General features: G+C 42.8%; 1 protein-coding gene and 1 pseudogene across 1 annotated transcript; both read left to right on the top strand.

The window, feature by feature from the left end:
• Window positions 1-1445: 1445 nt before the first annotated feature.
• LOC147439034 (uncharacterized) lies at window positions 1446-2066 on the top strand. Its single transcript, XM_086484238.1, is given in 1 exon segment — window positions 1446-2066. A coding segment is annotated over 1 exon segment (621 nt).
• Window positions 2067-2950: 884 nt separating this feature from the next.
• Window positions 2951-3581, top strand: LOC147439033 (uncharacterized; annotated as a pseudogene).
• Window positions 3582-24050: the final 20469 nt, after the last annotated feature.

The following is a 24050-nucleotide window of genomic DNA, read 5'->3' as shown; positions in this document are numbered from 1 at the left end:
CATCTCAAAGTCTACTTGGAAAGAGTTTGAGAATGTCCAAAAGCGTTTTCTTATAAACTTTATCCAAGTGAAGACACAAATACCATATATGCTCCTACTTCTTGAGTCGGGATGTCTTCCAATTGAGGTTATAGGCATGGAAAGAGTTGTAGAGTACATGATAAAGATGCGTCCAAACCCATCACATCGACTTCCTACAATTGCATGGGAAGCAAGCAAAAAAGTCCAAAAGATGCATAAAAGCAAGATCTTGAGCACGGGATGGATGCAAGACATAAAGAAGTGGTTTGGGAGATGGGATGCATTACACTTGCTACATGATGCTTCAATTGACTCCCAAGTGAATGAAGATTTTCTACAAGCTTTTGGAGCATCGAGAATCACTCATCAGCCATACACATACTACATCACATGTAACTTTGGTCCCATAGGTCATATTTGACCTTCGAGGATGATAATAAAATCTATTTATCTCTCTCTCTCTCTCTCTCTCTCTCTCTCTCTCTCTCTCTCTCTCTCTCTCTCTCCACAATCAGCTCCATTACACATGAACATCGTACTAACCATGCAATCATCACTTTCAAGACCAAGGCGGACCGAATCAAAATCCTCGAGCAATTGAGGCTTCTCAAAGACACTAAAATTTGGTTTACAGAAGACCTTACCCCTGCTCAACTCAAGCAGAAGAAGGCCGAACTCCAAAAGATGCGAGAGGCGCTCATGGCAGCAAAATGGGCAGTCTATCACGGAGGCAAAACCATTATCCAGGAGTTCCGAACCCCCAAACCGGCTCCCCCTTCATCCACCCCTCCTTTAGGCTTTGTCCACTCTATCTTCTCTTTTTGTTTACCCCTCGATGGACCCTCAGTCCTTAACTGAGATGTATGTAACAACCTCTTTGTACTGTTTTGTGTTCGGTCCCATAGGTCATATTTGACCTCGGTGGACGATAATTCAATCTATCTATCTATCTATCTATCTCTCTCTCTCTTTTGTGTCACCAAACATATATTTACATGAATTACAAATTGCAAAATCTCGAACAACCATAGATCCTCACTTTAAGCCCCCCCCCCCCCCCCCCCCCCCCCCCTCTCTCTCTCTCTCTCTCTCTCTCTCTCTCTCTCTCTCTCTCTCGCTGTCATGTGTAGCAGAGCATGTCAATGTTCATTTTTTTTTGTGTCACCAAACATATATTTACATGAATTACGAACTGCAAAATCTCGAGCAACCATAGATCTTCAATCTAAGGCCGCCTCTCTCTCTCTCTCTCGGACTCTCTCTTGTTGTTACATATGAGAGAGAGAGAGAGAGAGAGAGAGAGAGAGAGAGAGAGAGAGAGAGAGAGAGAGAGAGAGAGAGAGAGAGAGAGAGAGAGAGAGAGAGAGAGAGAGAGAAAGATAATTATTTGTTAGCCATAAGAGCTTTGAAAGTTTCCATTGAAAATGGTGATAGAGAGCTTGACTGGTTGCCTACATCTTGCCTTACGAAAACCTATGCTTATTGGAGTTGAGTATCCTTCAAATCAAAGGACTAGTCGTCAAATTATAAGGGCTGGCCTAACTAACATATCAATTCAGGAGGAAGTTATCAGGAAAGAATTGCAGAAAGAGAACGAGAGATTGACACACCAAGCAGAGGAAGAAGCACCTGAAAAGCAGCGTGCTAATGATAAGGCCAAGAAAGAAATGCGCGAATGGTGGACACAAAAGTGGGAAGCCAAAAAATGAAGTGAGGGCTATGAGAAATGATGGGTACTCCGAGCTACTCAACCTGACAATGTAGCAGTCATTTCAGGAGAAGCCATCTTAGTGGGGGCGGCACCAGGGTCAATAAAGCCATTCGTGGTGGACTATTCGATGGTTTCAAGTGTTCATGCTCATGTTTACGGTAAAGGCTACAAGAAGTATGTGAGGGAGTATTTCGTTGTTGAACTTGGGAGCACAAATGGCACTTATCTCAACAGGTCAAAGTTGCGACCTCGCACTGAAGTAAGATTATCCAGTGGTGATGCCTTGAAGTTCGGAGACGAGAGAGCTATCTTTGTAGTAGAGTCACAAAAGTAAAAACATAAGCCTTAGAGTGAGGATCTATGGTTGTTTGAGATTTTGCAGTTCATAATTCATGTAAATATATGTTTGGTGACACAAAAAGAGAGAGAGAGAGAGAGAGAGAGAGAGAGAGAGAGAGAGAGAGAGAGAGAGAGAGAGAGAGAGAGAGAGAGAGAGAGAGAGAGAGAGAGAGAGAGAGAGAGAGAGAGAGAGAGAGAGAGAGAGAGAGAGAGAAAGGGGAGCCCTCTCTCTCTCTCTAAAATCTCTCTCTGACTCTCTCGCTGTCATGTGTAGCAGAGCACATCAATGTCCACTGCTACACATGACATTTATTTTGGTGTGTCACCAAACATATATTTACATGAATTACGAATTGCAAAATCTCGAGCAACCATAGATCCTCAATCTAAGGCCCCCTCTCTCTCTCTCTCGGACTCTCTCTTGTTGTTACACATGAGAGAGAGAGAGAGAGAGAGAGAGAGAGAGAGAGAGAGAGAGAGAGAGAGAGAGAGAGAGAGAGAGAGAGAGAGAGAGAGAGAGAGAGAGAAAGGGGAGTCCTCTCTCTCTCTCTCTAAAATCTCTCTCCGACTCTCTCGCTGTCATGTGTAGCAGAGCACATCAATGTCCGCTGCTACACATGACATTTATTTTGGTGTGTCACCAAACATATATTTACATGAATTACGAATTGCAAAATCTCGAGCAACCATAGATCCTCAATCTATGGCCCCCCCTCTCTCTCTCGGACTCTCTCTTGTTGTTACACATGAGAGAGAGAGAGAGAGAGAGAGAGAGAGAGAGAGAGAGAGAGAGAGAGAGAGAGAGAGAGAGAGAGAGAGAGAGAGAGAGAGAATATAATTATTTGTCAGCCATAAGACTTTTGAAAGTTTGCATTGAAAATGGTGATAGAGAGCTTGGCTGGTTGCCTACATCTTGCCCCACGGAAACCTATGGTTATTGGAGTTGAGTATCCCTCAAATCAAAGGACTAGTCGTCAAATTATGAGGGCTGGCCTGACTAACATATCAATTCAAGAGGAAGTTATCAGGAAAGAACTGCAGAAAGAGAACAAGAGATTGACACACCAAGCAGAGGAAGAAGCACCAGAAAAGCAGCGTGCTAATGATAAGGCCAGGAAAGAAATGCGCGAATGGTGGACACAAAAGTGGGAAGCCAAAAAATGAAGTGAGCTCTAGGGGGGCTATGAGAAATGATGGGTACTCCGAGCTACTCAAGCTGACAATGTAGCAGTCATTTCAGGAGAAGCCATCTTAGTGGGGGTGGCACCAGGGTCAATAAAGCCATTTGTGGTGGACTATCTGATGGTTTCAAGTGTTCATGCTCATGTTTACGGTAAAGGCTACAAGAAGTATGTGAGGGAGTATTTCGTTGTTGACCTTGGGAGCACAAATGGCACTTATCTCAGCAGGTCAAAGTTGCGACCTCGCACTGAAGTAAGATTATCCAGTGGTGATGCATTCAAGTTCGGAGACGAGAGAGCTATCTTTGTAGTAGAGTCACAGAAGTAAAAACATAAGGCTTAGAGTGAGGATCTATGGTTGTTTGAGATTTTGCAGTTCATAATTCATGTAAATATATGTTTGGTGACACAAAGAGAGAGAGAGAGAGAGAGAGAGAGAGAGAGAGAGAGAGAGAGAGAGAGAGAGAGAGAGAGAGAGAGAGAGATGAAAGGACAGGGGAACTGAACATGCTAATCACCACCCAGCCATGCCCTATATAGGCCCTTGGCCTTCTAAATATAGGGACCCCCTTGACTGCATGTCCTTCCTGGCCCTTGGCCCGGACTGGTCCTACCATTGTCCTTACATTACTCCCCCCTTGGAGAAATGTTTTTGTCCGTGAAAACACAAGTGATGGTATCTTCATAAGAACAATAATGTTTTCTACCGTAACATCCCACATGGATCCAACGGTTCATTTGAGCAGAACCCGGTTCAGTAGGAGGTTCAATGAAACCAAGAATAACATCTTGATTTTCTTCATTGTTGTCCATTTGTAACCAGCTGATGGTAGTGGTTCCTATCCAAACATAGTGTGTAAACTCCATTTAGAACGCTCATGAGCATGGTAAACGAGTTTATCACAATACAGGTGTACCAAAAAGAGTACCTCTTGTCACTTTCCATGAAATTCCCCCAGCAAGTTACTTTCATCAGCCAATTTTAAGTCCTTGACTTGGTCCCTATTGTGATTCCCTGTTTTCCAGTCATCTAGGAAGACTGTCTGTAAACCTATTCATCAGCCAATTTTAAGTCCTTGACTTGGTCCCAATTTTCATCATCAGTAAACAACCCCACCGTAACGAGTGTTCAAGGTTGAGAACTTGAGTTATACATGAAGAGACTACCTAGTCGCAACATGCGTAAACTCCAAAAAGAGCAATAAATGCTTATGAATTTGATTGCTTGGTGCTAATGTACTCACTTTGCATATCCTGTAGCCCAAGATTACACTTTGTAATCTATCAGTCCCCTTGGATACTGCCAATACTGAGGTGTGTTTCCCCCACAGTTTACAGACAGTCTTCCTAGACGACTGGAAAACAGGGAATCACAATAGTGCATAACATTGTTGAGGAATCAACAATGTTCGGAATAACCATCGTGGTTAACTTGAAAAATCCACAAACACCCAAATCGAGCCATGACCTCTATGGGGGATTAGTAGACCCAAAAGTAATCTCATAGAGCTACTACTCATAGAGTGAAAAAATGCTTTATAAGCAACAACTGGATGAATATGCATGCCGTTCCAAATCAGCTTTTGCTAAACACTAGGGCCCATAACACCTAGTGTGCATGCATTTAGCAAAAAACAGATCCGAACTTGTATATCCATGGTGATCCTTGCCAATACTTATGACAAATGTGATGCACCTAGCACACATTAAAAGGGAATGTAAATAGGTCTGAAAAGAAACTAAATACTTTCAGTTGCAATCGTGTGCCAGCCTTGTTGAAACGTCTGAACCATAATAGAAGGTGAAACATGGATCACTTCTAGGTACAAAGAATGAAACTTTTTCATTAACAACTTAGAGCCTTGCGATATGTAGAAACAAACATCTGCATTGTTGTTTAGTAATACTTGTACGTGAACAAGTCATTCTAAGTATCCGACAATTTTTTGGCCACTAAAATTGCTCCTAATACGTCGTGCTGAAAATGGTCTAGAAAACAGATTTGACCAGCACCTAGTTGAACTTTGTCGTGACACAGAATTGAAATAATGGCGCCAGTGTCAGTCCAGAGACTCATATTCTCCACATGTGGAATATGTCTCATGTGAGGATGTATAAAAAAGAACATCCGTCAAGTACAAGATGTACTTGTGTGTGGAGGTAACTTTGAACACTCTATGACAAGAGTGAGAGGGACCCTCATTCATTGCTCCACACTGGCTAAACCGAACTCCTTGAGTTCCTAAACCATGTTGTATCCCATGTGACAACATGTGCCAAATCGAATCCTACAAGTGGATTCATAACAACATAATGTACTTTGGACACTACGGCCCAAAATACTTTTTTTGACATGCCCTTGGCATGGCCCTGTAACATTCAAGCGTACTTATACGTCTTGAAAAACCAAGCAAAGACTACTAAAAATGGAATAACACAATAGATGCGTACCTGGAGACTTGAACGTAATGTTCACTTACCCATATTCAAATGGAGAGGAGCACGTCCCCTACCTCAAGAAACAAACAGCCTTGCACTGGGAACCCTGGGTGTTGCCTTTGCAATTCAAGCCCTTGGATTAGAATCAACGTAGTCAAACCCCTTGGTCAGACTCTTTGTAGAAACTGCTCAACTAGCAGATAACGGTAACCAACCGTGTACAGAATGATGAGAATCAATTTAAAAAGTTGAATTTGTCCGCTACCCCATGGTAGATTACTGGCTTCTTTCCTTGAAAGTAGAACTGGGATAGATCAACTGTGATCCTCAATGCAGATCAAGCTGTGATCCTTAATGCCTATGGGGTGATGTAACAATCACCCGCCGGGTCTTACCCCAAAACTGTATGACACATCGTAGTGCTATAGAGAGAGCAGGAAATTCACACAAGTGAACTGCCGAGCTCTTATGGATAGCCATGCTGTCGCAACTGATTGTTGGATTGATACGTCCTTGTAGAGCTCAGTTGCTGTGAGTTGAAGAGTGTATAAAACTCAACTTGAGTGTCGCACTGAAAACATGTAGTGGAAAAAATGACACCCTAGACATCCGTAGTGACAAAACTCTTGCTTGTCCAGTAATGTCGATGTGTACTTCCCTGGATAGATCTGGTTGATCTTGAGAACAATCATCTAAGGAATACCAACAATTGGGTCTTACCCTACATTTAACAATGGCTCTTAGCCAGCGTGTGTGTCTCATAGCCCTCATGGAAATCAGTGTTCAATCGTCGAGCCGATGAAGACTAATGTGGATGGCATCTTGCCCAATTTCTAGCTGAGAGAAAGAGAATAAGAGCATGATGGGCTGAGGAACTTTCCTTAAGGTTTTAGAGTGTGTACCCAAGCTATGTGCTCTTACGCATCTTATGCCTAAATTGCAGCTTATCGTATAAGCATTCCACAGTTTTTCGGTATGACTCTCTCATTGAGAGAGGTAACCGAAGAACAGAAAACTCATTGCGATCCACCTACCATACAGGGGTCGTGATTGTATGAGGACGACTTAGCATTGGCACTTTGCCCGCCCGTCCATCCTTAGTCCGTCCGTGACAGAGTTGCGAGTGTGATAGCAGAGGCGTAATGCATGAAGTGGTAGAATTGAATCCACCTCACTAGTGTGACTTGCATGCATAATCGTAAGCCCTTGCGGAGAGTGATGGCATCAACTGTGAGAACCAAAACCATAAGTGCCATGCGTAGTTTAGACTGGTAGGGATTCTGTGAGTGATATTCCCTATTTTGCCAGTTCCTCGAAGCCTTGCTTCATATAAAATTGCCAAAGCACTTTGCTTTGCACAATGACAGTAATTGCCAAGTAAGGTGTAAATAGGGAAAAACAAGAAAAAATTAAACTTGGCTAACCTGGTCGTTGATGCTGCAACCAATTGTCATGAAATTTGGAAGAAAAAACTCATTCCAAAACGGCCCATAGCCATATCTACACAGATGCCCTCGTATATTCTATACACCCGTTCGGTACATAATGAAATAACTTGCAATATGAAATAACCTGCAAACACATTGCCTATTCCTTCCCAATTTTGTATGCTCATAGCATATGCCACACGTGGCCAGCTTTAATACAAGATGTATAAATTGAATCCATGCTTCACATAATTATTTATGGAGTTCCTGAGAGCTCATAGTGAGGCGGTCCGGGGCGGGCAACAAGAGAGGCGACCTCTAAACACCCCTCAAGGCTCCCGTGCTGCTCAATTGGGGCTGGGGCAACCACAAGCACAACACAACAACAAACCCACAGCCAAACCAAAACAAGATAGGGGCACCACCTAGTTATGGTATGCGAACTAGGACGCAAGAGAGATTTTGGCACAACCAAGAAGATGCACCACACAACACACACAAACAACCTCACACCAAGACACACATGAAATGGACCAGAGAGAGCTAGAGCAAAGGGAAGAGAGAGAGGGAAGGATCTTGCGTAATAACTTATTTGTGACTTGCAAATGGAGATGGTTCGTTATGATGCTATCGTAGAACTTGTACAAAACTCACTCAATGCTTAGTGATTGCTAATCATTGCCAAAACACACACACACTGTCTTAGGGTGTGGGAGACCTCTCACCACAATACCCTCTTACAATGGACACAAAACTGGCAATGGAAAACACACTAAAACACTTTCTCAAATCAAGATCAACCGATAAAAACTCAAAATACACAAGTCACCTTGAATTTACCAAACCGTATTGCACAAATGGAAGGACGAAGATTTAAACGTCGAATCACGCCTTTGATGCACCAAACCTCAATTTATTGATGATGAAGGAGCATGTAAAATAGTGGTTTTGAGATTTGTGGAACTCACGCTCTCTCACTTGCAATGTGTAGCTTGAAGGCTTCTCTCACACCAAGAGTGAAGCTCACAAGTGGTTGCTACACCTAAGTCTCTCCTCACGCATAGAGTGTTGGGGTGCTATGTGAGATGTTGGAGGTTGTTTTACAAGAAGGAGAGGGGCCTATTTATAGGTGGGAGACCCCCTATTAAGATTATTGGAAATCCTAATTTACAAGCTAACAAATCAGGATTATGATTTTTTTGAATATCAAAACATTGCGGGCCTTCTTTGTCTGCTTGAGTCATGGGTGTGGGCTCAAAAGAGAGCATTATTGATGGTAGATAAGGTGAAAGTAAGTTTTAAGGAAGAGAGAGAGAGAGAGAGAGAGAGAGAGAGAGAGAGAGAGAGAGAGAGTTACTATACACATGTCTTGAGGTGAGGTGTCTTTTATGGTTAGGTCAATGGCTATTTTGTGTTAGTATGTTAGTGGTTAGTGTTAGTAATCACTAGAAAGTTAATGTTACATTTACAATGGGTAGAATGAGGTGGATGGTTGAAGTAAGATGGTTGAATGAAGTGAGAAAATCCTTGTGATGGTGAAGCTTGAAGAAGTTTTGGACTTACTTGTGTAGGTTCTCAAAATGACTATCGACCTTCTTCTTCGTCTTCCCTTCTTTACGCCACCGCCGCCAAGGTTGATTATCGCGATGAAAATGGTAATTCCGTTCTTGATTTGCAGAGGTTAATCATGGTACACATGCTGAATTTATGTATATATATAAGGGGTAAGATGGAATTGTACTTTGGAAGTAATAGAGAGAGGCATAGAGATGGTGTATGTACATGGAGAGCTCATATGAGAGCTATGGGAGTAAGTGGGGAGGTTAATGGTGAAGAAGGTGAGAGAAACCATTGAAGGTGCAGGTTTGAGTGAGGGATTGAGAGGAATGTGTGTGTGTGTGTGTGTGTGTGTGTAGAAATGTGGAAAGAGGTGAGAGAAGACTATGGGCTACTTGTGAAAAAAGTGGGCAGACTGGAGTCCACTCAAAAAATCATAGCTCACCGCTGGTAGCTCCAAAAATCATGAAAAAAATTGAGGTGATTACTCAAAGCGGGGGCTACATTTTCTCTTTTGACCACTGCTCCAAATTCGGAGTGGAGATAGGTGCCAAAATTCTCACCAAAAAGCCTGTTTTTATGCTTGCAAAAGTCTTTTAGTGGACCCCTCCTTTGTTGAATTTGTACAATGCATCCAAGAGTGAGCCCCTCCTTTGTCATATCATAATACAAAGCATCCAAGTTGCCCTTGACACATGCATGGAGGAGGATTATTGGTGAATAAAGAAATATATACATGGTGGGACTAGTGTATGGACTATTCATGGACTTTAGCTCAATGAGCACATGGTGTTAGAATAATGAGTAAAAATAATAATAAAAATATGGAGGAGTTATGGATATGGAAAGATATTGGAATCATATGATATGGTCCCTCTTTGAATTATTTTGGGTGAAAGAGGAAAAGGTATGCAAGTAAATAATATAATAAACTTGACCAATGAGTAGAAATCAATTTTTTGTTTTCACGAGGTGAGGGTGAAAATGTGGGAGTGATTTGTATAAAGGAAAAATATAAGGTTAGAGTATGTACATATTGGCAAAAAATATACTTATGGTGTAAGAGGATGAAAGAAGGTGTACATATGTTTAATAAAACACACACCTAAGTAGAAATATTTAAATAAAATACCAAAATAATTATAAAAAATCCCTATATTTAGGCCATATTTACAATGAAATATTTACACACAAAGAGGCCATAATATACTTTTATTTTTTTTATTTTTTTATTTTTTTTTTGGCTCACCTAGCCCAATGACTAGCTAGCTGAGGGTTTTTAAGAAGATATGGGAAAAGTCCCGTGACTCACGCACGCCTATATACAGTGAAATGGTAGGGATAGCCACAGTGTTTGGGTGATTTTGGTAGAGTGAGGTAACTCACTATGGCAATTACAGAGAGCCGAAAAACGGCTATCATTAGCCCTCCCCCTGGATGATGGTATATTCATGTACCATCATAGAGCATCTTTTCCAAAGAGAGTGCTCCAGAGTCCTTGACGAGATCTTCATTGTTTGGCCCCTCATAATTTTGGCTGGAGTTACACTCATGCTTCATGCAACAATACTTACATGAGATAGCGGCCTTTGGGCAGATCTTTGGTAGATCCTTTGGTAGAAGGCGACTCAAATAGGGCTTCAAGCGATACCCGTTTACCTTCCTGGAGAGCTCTTTACCATTCAAGTCCATAAGCTGATAGTAGCTAGAATTGAAAGCCTTCTTGACTATGTATGGCCCTTGCCATCTAGTTTCAAACTTGGCATCAAAACGATTGTCAAGTCGATTGTCATACCTTAGCACAAGCTCTCCTTCCTTGATGCCTTTGTCCTTCAGTTTCTTGTCGTGCGTTTCTTTCGCTTGTGTGGCTTTCCTCTTGTAGCACTCGTATGCTGCTTCTCTTTTCCACTCAAGCTCCACTAACGTAAGAAGTCGATCCATCCATACCTCTTGATCATCTTGTGCTGATTTGCCATGAAGTCGCATTGTTGGAATGTTTAGCTCAATTGGCTGTAAAGCCTCTTGACCATAGACCAAGTGAAATGGTGTGAACTCCGTGGCTTCCCTATATGTGGTTCGATACGCCCACAAGGCACCATCCAAGAAGTCATCCCATAATTTTGTCTTGTTTTGCACCATCTTTCTAATGATTCCTGCAATGACACCATTAGCCTTCTCCACCAAACCATTTGACTGTGGGTAGTATGGTGTGCTATGACGATGTAGAATGTGAAGCTCTTCACAAACTTCTGTGAGCAATCCTTTTCTAAACCCTGGACCATTATCAGAAACAATCTCCAAAGGTGTGCCAAATCTACAACAAATGTGAGTGTAGACAAATTTGCTTACTGTCTTCTCATTTACCTTTGCCACACTTTGTGCTTCCACCCACCTAGTCATATAGTCTACAGCCACTAGAATGTAGAGTTTACCATTTTTTGTCCTAGGCAGAGGACCCATAGCATCAATGCCCCACTTTTCAAAGGGTCCATTTGCAAGCACTATTTGCCTCGGGCCATGCACCAACCTTCTATTTCCATTTATCTGACAAGTGTGACAGCTTTTACACCAATGTTGAACATCCACATGCAAACTTGGCCAAACATACCCCGAAAGCAAAATCTTCTTCACAGTTAATTATTGGGCAAAATGACCACCACATGCCTCTTCATGCAAACCTTTTAGAATGGCTGGAATTTCCTCAATAGTTGGTACTCTTCTGCATACTTGATCCTTCTCTTTTTGATAGAGGGAGCCTTCTAGGAAGAGATATACGCTTGCCTTCTTCATGAGTCTCCTCTTCTGAGCTTTTGTGAAGTCTGGTGGAAACTCACCCTCCAAAATGTAGCCAATGATGGGAGCCAATGACTCCAATCCCTGGTACCTCGGTTGCTTCATAGCAGCCGCCACCATGATGACCTGCACTTCTCTCTCAACACATGTAACTGCTTGTTGTGCAAGTAAATCGGCATCTTCATTTTGTTTCCTTGGAATATGATATAGTTGCACTTCTTCAAACTGATTAAACATCTTACGAATGGCATGAACTTTTGTCCTTAAGCTTTCATTCTTGCATGCCCAAATGCCTAAAATCTGTTTAACAATGAGAAGTGCATCTCCCTTTACCATGAGACGTTTTATCCCTTGGCCAATGCACATCTTCAAACCATGAAGTAGTGTGTCGTATTCTGCTTCATTGTTGCTAGTTGAACCTGGTAGATTGACCTTCTCTTTCATGACCACCTCTCCACTTGGGTTGAGCAACACTAGCCCTCCCCCTGCTTTTCCTGTGGCTCGTCGAAAAGCTCCATCAAAGAACAAGGTAAAAGCATTGGGAATACTTTTTGGTGGTGGCAATGGTAGGGTCTTTACTTGAGGCACCTTAATTTCCTTCTCATGTACCCTATAAGTGAGAATCCCTGCCAATTGTGCACGCACACTATCTTCTACCTTGAAAGAGTATTGGAACTCTTGCAACTCCATAATCCACTTTGAGATCCTAGTACTAAGATTCATTTGAGATGACACCCAAGGGAACAAATTTTCTGCAGTGAGAATTACAAAAGGTTTTGGTAGTAAGTAGGATCTAAACTTTCTCACCGCAAACATGAGAGAAAGCATCATGAGTTCTGCTTCTGTGTAGTCTCTCTCCAAAGCATTCATGACCCTACTAGCAAAGTAGATGGGTCGCATCCTTGTACTGTGGGGATCTTGTTGTAGCAACACAACACAAATTGTTTCCCTTCCAACACTAGAGCTAACAAAGAATGTGTACTCCCAACAAGGAGGCATGAGTGTTGGTAGCTCTGACAAAATGACTTTAATGTTACAAAAATACTCTTCAAGCTCATCAGACCATGCAAATTCTACTTGTTGTGTCAACTTTTGCAAAGGGTGAAGTAACTCCGAGGCTAAGTGAATGAAGCGTGACATATACTTCACCTTTTGAATGAATGAGATGACCTCCTTAAGACTCTTGGGTGATGGTAGCTCAATAAGAGCCTTTGCCTTCGAAGGATCCACTTCAATGCCTTTGTAAGAAACTTTATGACCAAGCAAGATTACTTCATCCTCACCTATATGGCACTTGTTGGGGTTGAGTTGACCTCCCATGTCGTAGAGCTTCTTTAAACCTTCTTCTACCCTTTGTAGATGCAATGATTTTGAGATATAAATACAGAAATCATCAATGAACACCCTAATTGACTTTCCAAAGAATGCTTGAAACACCATATTCATGAAACGTTGGAATGTTGCAGGAGCATTTGTCAGACCAAATGGCATGACTCTAAAAGCATAACAACCCCAAGGAGTGATAAAGGTTGTTTTCAATTGATCCTCCAGTGCAATCCCTATTTGAAAGTATCCTGAGTAACCATGGCACACAGTGTACTTCTCATGACCAGCTACCTCATTTAGTATCTCATCCTGGAATGGGAGGGGAAAGTGATCTCTCTTTGTTGCCTCATTGAGGGGACGGTAATCCACACACACCCTCCACTTGCCGTTTTTCTTAGGAGTGACAACAACGGGAGAGACCCACTCTGAATTCTCCACTGGATAAATGAAACCTGCTGCTAGAAGCTTTCTTACCTCCTTGAGTAAAGCTTGCTCCTTGATGACTCCTAGCCTTCGTAGCTTCTGAGCCTTAGGTGTGGCCTCTGGCTTCAACTCAATTTTGTGTTGAACAGCATCTACTCCACGCACATCGGTGTAGTCTTTAGCGAAAAGCCTAGGAAACTTCCTTAGCACACATTTGAACTCCTCTCTTTCATCCTTTGTAAGTGTTGTTGATAGCATACCTTCCAGCATCCCTTCATCTTGAACACCTTCGTTCTCTTGGGGACCTACCTCCTCCAAGCCTTGACAAGAGGTCTCTTGGTTGCTTGGCTTAAACCTTACCCCCATGACTTCGATGGAAGACTCCTCTTCAGTAATGCTGCTGCTACTTTCTTCTTCTGAAGTGCTATCGGTCCAACCTTCTTCCATCTCACTTTGAGATGATTCTTCATGGAGCTCCTCTTGGCGTTGCTCCTTCATGTCAAAGACAACCTTCTTATGATTGTCATTCCTGCAAATTAATTTCCCACTCTCCCAATCCTGCAAAGCTCGCATTTTCATTAGCCATGGTCTTCCTAGGATAAATGGATAACCACTTCCCTTGGTCGACATAACATAAAAATCCACTGCCTTCTTAATGCCAAAGGCCTCCACAAAAACATTTTTACAAATGCCTACGCACCTAGCCTTGCTATTGTTTGCCATCTTGACCTTAATTTCAGGTGTCTCATGGATGTGCATGCCTAGTCTTTGCATGAGTCCCTCTGTCATGATGCAAATTTGTGCACCCCCATCCACTAGACCTTTCCTAACCAATCTCCCTTTGATGTAACAGTCTAGCACCGGTGTAATGTCCTCATTCATTTCAGCTTGTGCAATTTTTACAACAGGCACACTCTCTTTTACCTTTCTCCTAGTGCTAACTGCCCTTGTTAAATCCCTCCTAACTTGTGGACATAATGCAAGAAATTGAGGCCATGAAATATCAGGACCCTTACCTCTCATGTCTTCCAACAAGTTGTACGGATCCATACCATGTCCAAGAGGGAAGTCTTGGAGGTTGATACGACGTCGAGTCCTCTTGGTTTCCTTGGTTTCCTTTGCCTTCTTGCCTTGTCCATGGTCACTCTGTGATGTGACTCCTTCTTTCACTTTACCTTTTCGTCGGCCACGCTTAATGCCATTGGCTTCCATGTCAACCTCATTTGAATTTGCCACCTCTACCACATGCACATTTGGATCTGGCAAAGGTGGAACTCCTTCTACCCCTTGTGGAGGTGGTCTTGGTCCATTTGGCCTTTGTAGAAGCCTTGGTTGTTGACCAGTTCCTTCACCTGCATTCATCACTGGGTAATTCAAGTTAGGCCTCCCTGGCTCTCCACGGGGCCAAGGACAATTATACATCCCATGTCCAGACTCTCCGCAATTCCAACATTGCAAGACTCTCCTAGGTCGTGGATCTCTCTCTTCAGACTTCTTTGCTTGTCCCTTTGGACCTACAGCTTGTGCAAGGTGAATTGACAGGCTGCTTAAAGATTCGTTTAACTTCTCAATTACTTCCGCCGTTACCTCAGGAATCTCCCTCAATGTTGATGCTTGTGACTTACCTTTGGGTCTAAGACCTTCTATTGGAACCTCTCCCCTTAAGCACTTGAGTTTCCTATACTTCTCAGCAGCCCTAGTTTCAGCTGCATCAAAAGTAGCAGGTGCACCCGCCTCAACTTTTACCTTAAGGTCAGGAAAGAGTCCGGCTATGAACCTCTCCTTCTTTAAAAATTCTGCACCATCACCAGGGTTAGTAACATTTCGTATCCATAGAGCCCAAAGACGTAGAAACTCTTGCTTGTACAAGTAGTAGTCATCTAAGTCTTTTTGCTTATGAGAAACAATGTCTTGCCATAGTTTTTGAGTGTTTTGGGGATCAAAGAAGTATCTCTTAAAACGATTCAAAACTTCTGTGTAATTCCCCTTAACTTCCTCAGGCAAAGAGTCAAACCAAGTACTAGCATCTTTCCTAAGGACCACCTCAAACATTTCTACACGTTCTTGATCAGTTACTATCCTCTTGATACGGCAAGACATCTTGAAATTCGCTAGAAATAATTCTGCATCCTCTCCAGGCTCTCCAAAGAAAAGAGGATATCCAGACATTTGGCGTTGGCTCTCCATTGAATTAATTTCAAAGTGACGCGTTTTTGTTTTTTCTTTCTTTAAAAGATTTACACAATAATATTTTCTAAATCTATTCTACAACAAAATAAAAATATTCACATCAAATGACCTATGATAATCAATAAGAGGTAGAATGACAGGGTTTGGTGATGCGAGAATTTCTCCTACTCTTTGGGCACCAAACATGAATACCATACGTTGTTGAAAATGGATTTTTCTACTAATTGCAATGTTTATTCTAATGTGTGGAGTGAAATGGAAGGGGAAAACCTCTATTCCTGGGCCATTATCCATGGTCTATGCATGACCTAATACTCAAAACAAAACAAAAATATAGACGTCCAAACTAAGGTCGTACCTAATCAGAGGCAAAATAAAAGGGTTTACTGAAGCGTTTATCTCGGCCAACCTAAGAGGACCTAAAATCCTACGAATTACTCGCTGAAATTGCAACTTAGTACTAACAATTATGTGTACCTTTTGCCTTGCAATGGGAATGAAAGGATCATACAAATTCTCGTGATTCATGCAACCTACTTGACTATGCTAAAGGTTGAACCTACACAAAAAGATACACAAGCCCATTCCTCAGTGGGGGCACCAAAATTGAGGCGGTCCGGGGCGGGCAACAAGAGAGGCGACCTCTAAACACCCCTCAAGGCTCCCGTGCTGCTCAATTGGGGCTGGGGCAACCACAAGCACAACACAACAACAAACCCACAGCCAAACCAAAACAAGATAGGGGCACCACCTAGTTATGGTATGCGAACTAGGACGCAAGAGAGATTTTGGCACAACCAAGAAGATGCACCACACAACACACACAAACAACCTCACACCAAGACACACATGAAATGGACCAGAGAGAGCTAGAGCAAAGGGAAGAGAGAGAGGGAAGGATCTTGCGTAATATCTTATTTGTGACTTGCAAATGGAGATGGTTCGTTATGATGCTATCGTAGAACTTGTACAAAACTCACTCAATGCTTAGTGATTGCTAATCATTGCCAAAACACACACACACTGTCTTAGGGTGTGGGAGACCTCTCACCACAATACCCTCTTACAATGGACACAAAACTGGCAATGGAAAACACACTAAAACACTTTCTCAAATCAAGATCAACCGATAAAAACTCAAAATACACAAGTCACCTTGAATTTACCAAACCGTATTGCACAAATGGAAGGACGAAGATTTAAACGTCGAATCACGCCTTTGATGCACCAAACCTCAATTTATTGATGATGAAGGAGCATGTAAAATAGTGGTTTTGAGATTTGTGGAACTCACGCTCTCTCACTTGCAATGTGTAGCTTGAAGGCTTCTCTCACACCAAGAGTGAAGCTCACAAGTGGTTGCTACACCTAAGTCTCTCCTCACGCATAGAGTGTTGGGGTGCTATGTGAGATGTTGGAGGTTGTTTTACAAGAAGGAGAGGGGCCTATTTATAGGTGGGAGACCCCCTATTAAGATTATTGGAAATCCTAATTTACAAGCTAACAAATCAGGATTATGATTTTTTTGAATATCAAAACATTGCGGGCCTTCTTTGTCTGCTTGAGTCATGGGTGTGGGCTCAAAAGAGAGCATTATTGATGGTAGATAAGGTGAAAGTAAGTTTTAAGGAAGGGGAGAGAGAGAGAGAGAGAGAGAGAGAGAGAGAGAGAGAGAGAGAGTTACTATACACATGTCTTGAGGTGAGGTGTCTTTTATGGTTAGGTCAATGGCTATTTTGTGTTAGTATGTTAGTGGTTAGTGTTAGTAATCACTAGAAAGTTAATGTTACATTTACAATGGGTAGAATGAGGTGGATGGTTGAAGTAAGATGGTTGAATGAAGTGAGAAAATCCTTGTGATGGTGAAGCTTGAAGAAGTTTTGGACTTACTTGTGTAGGTTCTCAAAATGACTATCGACCTTCTTCTTCGTCTTCCCTTCTTTACGCCACCGCCGCCAAGGTTGATTATCGCGATGAAAATGGTAATTCCGTTCTTGATTTGCAGAGGTTAATCATGGTACACATGCTGAATTTATGTATATATATAAGGGGTAAGATGGAATTGTACTTTGGAAGTAATAGAGAGAGGCATAGAGATGGTGTATGTACATGGAGAGCTCATATGAGAGCTATGGGAGTAAGTGGGGAGGTTAATGGTGAAGAAGGTGAGAGAAACCATTGAAGGTGCAGGTTTGAGTGAGGGATTGAGAGGAATGTGTGTGTGTGTGTGTGTGTGTGTGTAGAAATGTGGAAAGAGGTGAGAGAAGACTATGGGCTACTTGTGAAAAAAGTGGGCAGACTGGGGTCCACTCAAAAAATCATAGCTCACCGCTGGTAGCTCCAAAAATCATGAAAAAAATTGAGGTGATTATTCAATGCGTGGGCTACATTTTCTCTTTTGACCACTGCTCCAAATTCGGAGTGGAGATAGGTGCCAAAATTCTCACCAAAAAGCCTGTTTTTATGCTTGCAAAAGTCTTTTAGTGGACCCCTCCTTTGTTGAATTTGTACAATGCATCCAAGAGTGAGCCCCTCCTTTGTCATATCATAATACAAAGCATCCAAGTTGCCCTTGACACATGCATGGAGGAGGATTATTGGTGAATAAAGAAATATATACATGGTGGGACTAGTGTATGGACTATTCATGGACTTTAGCTCAATGAGCACATGGTGTTAGAATAATGAGTAAAAATAATAATAAAAATATGGAGGAGTTATGGATATGGAAAGATATTGGAATCATATGATATGGTCCCTCTTTGAATTATTTTGGGTGAAAGAGGAAAAGGTATGCAAGTAAATAATATAATAAACTTGACCAATGAGTAGAAATCAATTTTTTGTTTTCACGAGGTGAGGGTGAAAATGTGGGAGTGATTTGTATAAAGGAAAAATATAAGGTTAGAGTATGTACATATTGGCAAAAAATATACTTATGGTGTAAGAGGATGAAAGAAGGTGTACATATGTTTAATAAAACACACACCTAAGTAGAAATATTTAAATAAAATACCAAAATAATTATAAAAAATCCCTATATTTAGGCCATATTTACAATGAAATATTTACACACAAAGAGGCCATAATATACTTTTATTTTTTATTTTTTTTAATTTTTTTTTTGGCTCACCTAGCCCAATGACTAGCTAGCTGAGGGTTTTTAAGAAGATATGGGAAAAGTCCCGTGACTCACGCACGCCTATATACAGTGAAATGGTAGGGATAGCCACAGTGTTTGGGTGATTTTGGTAGAGTGAGGTAACTCACTATGGCAATTACAGAGAGCCGAAAAACGGCTATCAATAGCTACTGCATATTTATGCTAACAGATGTATGTCATATCAAAAGAAAGTTGACCTTGTCGATCATTCACAAATAATAGACCTTGTATACTTGTAGATATCATTAAGTACTCCTGTCAATGAATCTTGCCACCGATTTCAAGAAATGGTGACAATTAGTCGGCCATGCCGATCATGTGTGCCGTTGTCGATTGCCGTATTCATGGGAAAGAGTGCTGTCTGTCCTGCCAAGAGTCGGCCATGCCGAATAATTTTGTATCGTTCATCAAGTCGAGGTACAAGCCGTGCTGATCTTTATGAGATCCGAGTAGTTAATCCGATCTTTAGTGAGAAAACATGCAGACTTCCAAGTTCGTATGCTGATAGCATATTACCGAACATCGAAAGATGTTATGCAGTATGTCTTAAGAGTGAAGCCTTGCTTCCTAAAAGTTGATCAGTAAGATGAGACATAACTGATACGTTGTTAACCCTCACGGCACACGGACACCCTATGATCTATAAACGTTGTATTATTTAGAGTCACGTACCGGGCTTGTCGGACCAATAGGGAAAGGTAGAGTGATCGCCGATGAGAGGCGCACTTTAACTTGGACATTCAAGGGATTAGTTGGTTAAGCATGGGCGCCCAAGTGTGAATGGGGTGAGCTCCTATAAAAGCCAACTAAACCTAATTTTTACTCATTCTCTCATTTGTGCAATTGAAGAGTGCTCTTGCTCCATCTCCATCTTCTTCTTCTTCACCTCCTTGTGTGTGTGTGTGAGAGAGAGAGAGAGAGAGGGAGAGTGTGTGTGCGATCGAGCATTACGAAGGCACGACGGCGGCGAAGCGGTTGAGCGCGGCACGACTGCAGCTTCTTCTTCATCGCGGCGAGGAATCCACCACGAAGGCGAGCGTAGAGCGGTGAGTGACACACCCTTTGTTTTCTTGAGCTTGCTAGTTTAGGCTTGTCGTGTGCTTGGAGCCGTTTGTGGCTCGCATACGGTGTATTGGCAAGTCCCTTGCTTCGACAGTGCGGCAAGGAGCGCACATTTTTGGCACCGTTGCCGGGGATATGCCCTACACTAAGCTCGGTTAGCACTTTACGCTTCCTTGTGGTGCAATTTCTATCATAGGAAAGGCAGGGAAGGAGTGTGTGGAAGATTTCTGTTTTTTTGCGTTTTCTGCAATTGCTGTCAAGTTTCAATTTCTGCTATTGTCTGCGTTTTTTCAATTTTTGCAATTTCTGCATTTTCAAGTTCGGCGTTTTCAATTTCTGCAATTTTCTGCATTTCTGTCAATTTGCTGCAATTTCTGCGTTTTTTCTGCATTTTCTCTACAATTTCTGCGTGTTTTCTGCATTTAAAAACGTGAGCGAGTGGGCGGCGAAATTTTTCGAAAATAAAAAACGTGACTCTTTAAAACGGACGGTTTGGTTTGTATAAAAGATAGATCGGGATCGGGATCATTTGCCCAAGCCCAAGCCCAAGCCCAAGCCCAAGCCTCAGTCCTCAGTCTTATGATATATACTAGACTCACTCTTATATATATACCCTACTCCCTCAAGAGAGAATGAGAGCATGTGGGACAAGTCCTCCACTCTCCTCCTTTCTCTTTCCACTTGCACCCTTAGACTTTCTAGTTTGGGCCTAGTTCCCTACTGGAAATTGACAGTTTTAGGGATTCCGAGGGCATAGAGTGACCAAACGGAGGGCTGTAAAGCACGGCACGACCCTCTGACCGATACGCTCGTTTTGAGCTATCACACGACCCATTCCACGACACGCTCTAAAAAATCTAGCAAAAAAACAAACAAAAAACACGCTAAAAACTAGTCACGAAGCCTCCTAGAGCAGCTTTTTGACACCTTAGGGTATCAAAAGCACATGCACTTACGCTCTGGGCGGGTGCTAGAACACGAGCATATTGAGGGTGCCTCTGTTAATACGGACACCCATTACCCATCCACGATAAGCTCTAGACCCTCAGCGGGGACACAAGGTAGCACCACCCAAGACCCTAAAATAGCCGCTAGTGATTCCTCCTCCGACTCAGAAATCATGGAAGCATACCCTACCCAAAACACTGAGAGAGAAGGCCATGCACCTCCCGAAGCTCCACAGCCTAGTACTAGTATGTTTAGCCGTTTCATGGAAACATTAGGTAGAGCTACTCGCTCGGAACCTGATGTAAATGAAGCACACGAAGGGGGTGGGGAAGTGGACTCTCCTTTCACATCGCACGTGGACCCCACACCCCCAAAGAGTGTCCATGTGGATATCCTACCAACTTCTTACCAAGAAGGCCCTGTTGAGCTACCTCCTTCAGAAGTTCCCTCTAGAGTACCGTTGATGACAAGTAAAACCACGGGGAGCAACATTGCTTCTACCTCACAAGAAACCATTAACACGTCGACTCTAGAAGGATTGTTCATTAATGATCATTGGACATACGACCTCCACACTGAGGTGTTGACGGATCTACACTCTGGCCACGCCTACCATGTAGGATGGATAGAGATTGTACAATCCACCTCTAGTGCCACGAGCATCGAAGATCAACAAAAAATGATCTGTAATGTTATCCATGGCATTATTCAATCAGAAAGGCAAAACCGAGGGGTAAATATACTCTCAACTGGCCCCATGAGATTTTTGGATACGAGCAAGGCTCAACAGCCTACTCTATCTCAAATGGAGACTCCTCTAATGAGCCCCATGGACCCATCTTACGTCATTTCACCTGGGGTCTCTATGCAATCTGAGCCTCCGAGCGAAAACTTTAGCTTCCCTAACTTGGCTAAACCCTCTATCAAGGAAAACACAGTGCTCACTCCAGGGATAAGCCTGACAGAGAATGTACCGATGACATCTACGGTTAGCGCAGTGCCACTACCTAGTGTCGTAGTACCTAATATGGGGCCTCGACCATATGTGCCTCTAGCCCCTTATGCACACATGGCCCCCCCACCTCCAATTGTACCACTTGCTTATGCTCCTCGAGTGCCGCTCCCTAGCTCTTATCCGAGTGGACCTATGCCCGGTTATGTTCCATATCCTGCATCATCCACACATACGCCAAGACCGGTACCCGTCCCTCTCCCACATATGATTCCAAGAGTACCTCCACCGGCCCTACCTCCTCACATAGGTGACTTGGCAGCGTTTGCTCAAACCATAGGTCGATCTATCGCGGAAAATATGCGTCATGCATCTGATAGAGAGCCTAGAAGTAAGGCAGTACAAATTGCCAAACTCACGCAAAAATTCAATGGGGACGAAGATGCTAGGAAACACATTGAAGTGTTTGAACAAGTATGTGATTCCTTAGGGGAACGCAACGAACTACATAAGTGCAATGCCTTAAGCTTGACATTAAGTGGGAAGGCTGGAGATTGGTATAGGACCCTAAGGGTGGACGAGAAAACAATCTACCCTACCCTTCGAAGGTTGTTTCTAAAGGAGTACATACGAGAAGGTGTGCTTTGGGGTGTAGCATCTCAGCTACAGAAGGCCGAACGTAAGGAAGGAGAGTCAGTAAGGGACTTCATTAGTCGTCTAAAGCACTTAAACTCTCGCTGCCCTGTAAATGAGCGCTTCAACAATAACCAACTGCTTGATCGATTCATTCGAGGGTTGAGGAATGAAGGAATCTATAATGGACTAGTGATTAGAGGTATCACAACCTGGGAAGATGTCACTGCCAATGCAATCCAATTAGAGGACAACTTGATGATAGCAGGCATAAGGGTGTCTACTGACACGAGATCCACTAGCTCACAAGCCATTGAGTATGAACCCATGACTGCAAAGCCCATTGCCAATGAGCCAAAGGTATTTGAGACATTCTTGACAGACCTCACCAAGGCAATCCAAGAGTCTCTTAAGGATAATCGACCCCCTCAAAATAGTCACATGTATCCAAGAAGGGAGCAACAATGGTGTTCCATTTGCTTAGGTCCACATAGCACTAGTGAGTGCCCTACGTTTAGAGAAAAATTTAATGGAACTTGCAACGCATGTGGTAGGTATGGTCACCAAGCTAAGGATTGTTTAATGATCAAACGTATGATGGCAAATAGACCACCTGTAGCCTGGACGGATGCGCCTCGAGCTCCTGTATTGATGCCTACTCCACCTGTTGAGCAACTACCGCAACACATGGTCCCTAGACCTCAAAATGTTGTACAAGCTACACCGTTACCACCTCCTGTGCTAGGACCGCAGCCCCCGCATCCAAGAGTCGCCCCTATGAACCAAGTGGGTTGCGAGCCATCAAATGCTTATGCAGATGGTTGTGAGGAGGAAATAGACACTAGTATTGCCTACGGACTTGATACATTGGAAGAGTGTCCTATATACTACATGGAAGATTGTTGGGGACAAGTCAAGCCAGTTTATCAAGCTGCTGCTCTCGCATCCAGAGGTCAAAATATCAACACCCAGGCTAGGAGGCCACCTCTTCAATGCTACGAGTGTGGTGGACCACATCGAGTAGCGGAGTGCCCTATTAGGCTGCAAAAGAATGCTGCACAGATGCAAGTGAATCAAGGGAGCACGTCTGCAATGCCAATACTCACATGTAATCGTTGTGGCATAGATCACTTGATTGCCCAATGCCCCTATAACCCAATTGCGCCTAAAATCACACCCCTGAATTTGATCGAAATTGCTAGTGTGACATCGCCAATACCACCCGTCGCACCTGCTTATGCGATTACACGGTCCATGCTTCAAGGGCCAGGCCATATCCTCGAAGAGAGAGATACCGCGTCAGTTATCCAAGCAAAGAAAAAGAAGACACGAAGGAAGAAGTCGCAGAATACGGAAAATTCAAAGCCAAGTTCCAAAACAAACATAGGAACAGGAGATGACCCCGTGTATATGAATGACCTCGAGGATGATTCAGATTCAGTCGAGACAATGGAGACTAGAACCAATACCACAAAGGGAAAGACCGACAAAGAAAACCGTAACATGGAACCAAATGAAAACCGAATGAGAGAAAACCATAAAGAGCCTCTGAAAACACCACAAGTGTTTCCAAATCCAATCCAAGACCCCCAAGATAAACCGCAGGGGCAAAAAGGGAAAAGTCGTAAAAAGAAGATTGGGACGTATCCAAACCCTGTAGACGAGATTGAGCAGGTGAAACATCTAAGAGGTTTAGTGGAGGAGACTCAAAGGAAACTAGAACCAGAACCCATGCATGTCAAAATTCATGACACAGTGTTTCCCACGCAAGTTCATCCACCCCACATAAACCAAAGACCGTTAGCCATATCTAGTATCATCCAAGAAGGGAGTGAGGACGGGACATCAGAAAGTGAGCATACACCCTTCTTGTTGGAAAGGATGT

Source organism: Adiantum capillus-veneris, chromosome 16 (assembly GCF_014529385.1).
Source record: "Adiantum capillus-veneris isolate H3 chromosome 16, ASM1452938v2, whole genome shotgun sequence".
NCBI lineage: Eukaryota > Viridiplantae > Streptophyta > Polypodiopsida > Polypodiales > Pteridaceae > Adiantum > Adiantum capillus-veneris.
This window is presented reverse-complemented; position numbering and strand designations above follow the sequence as displayed.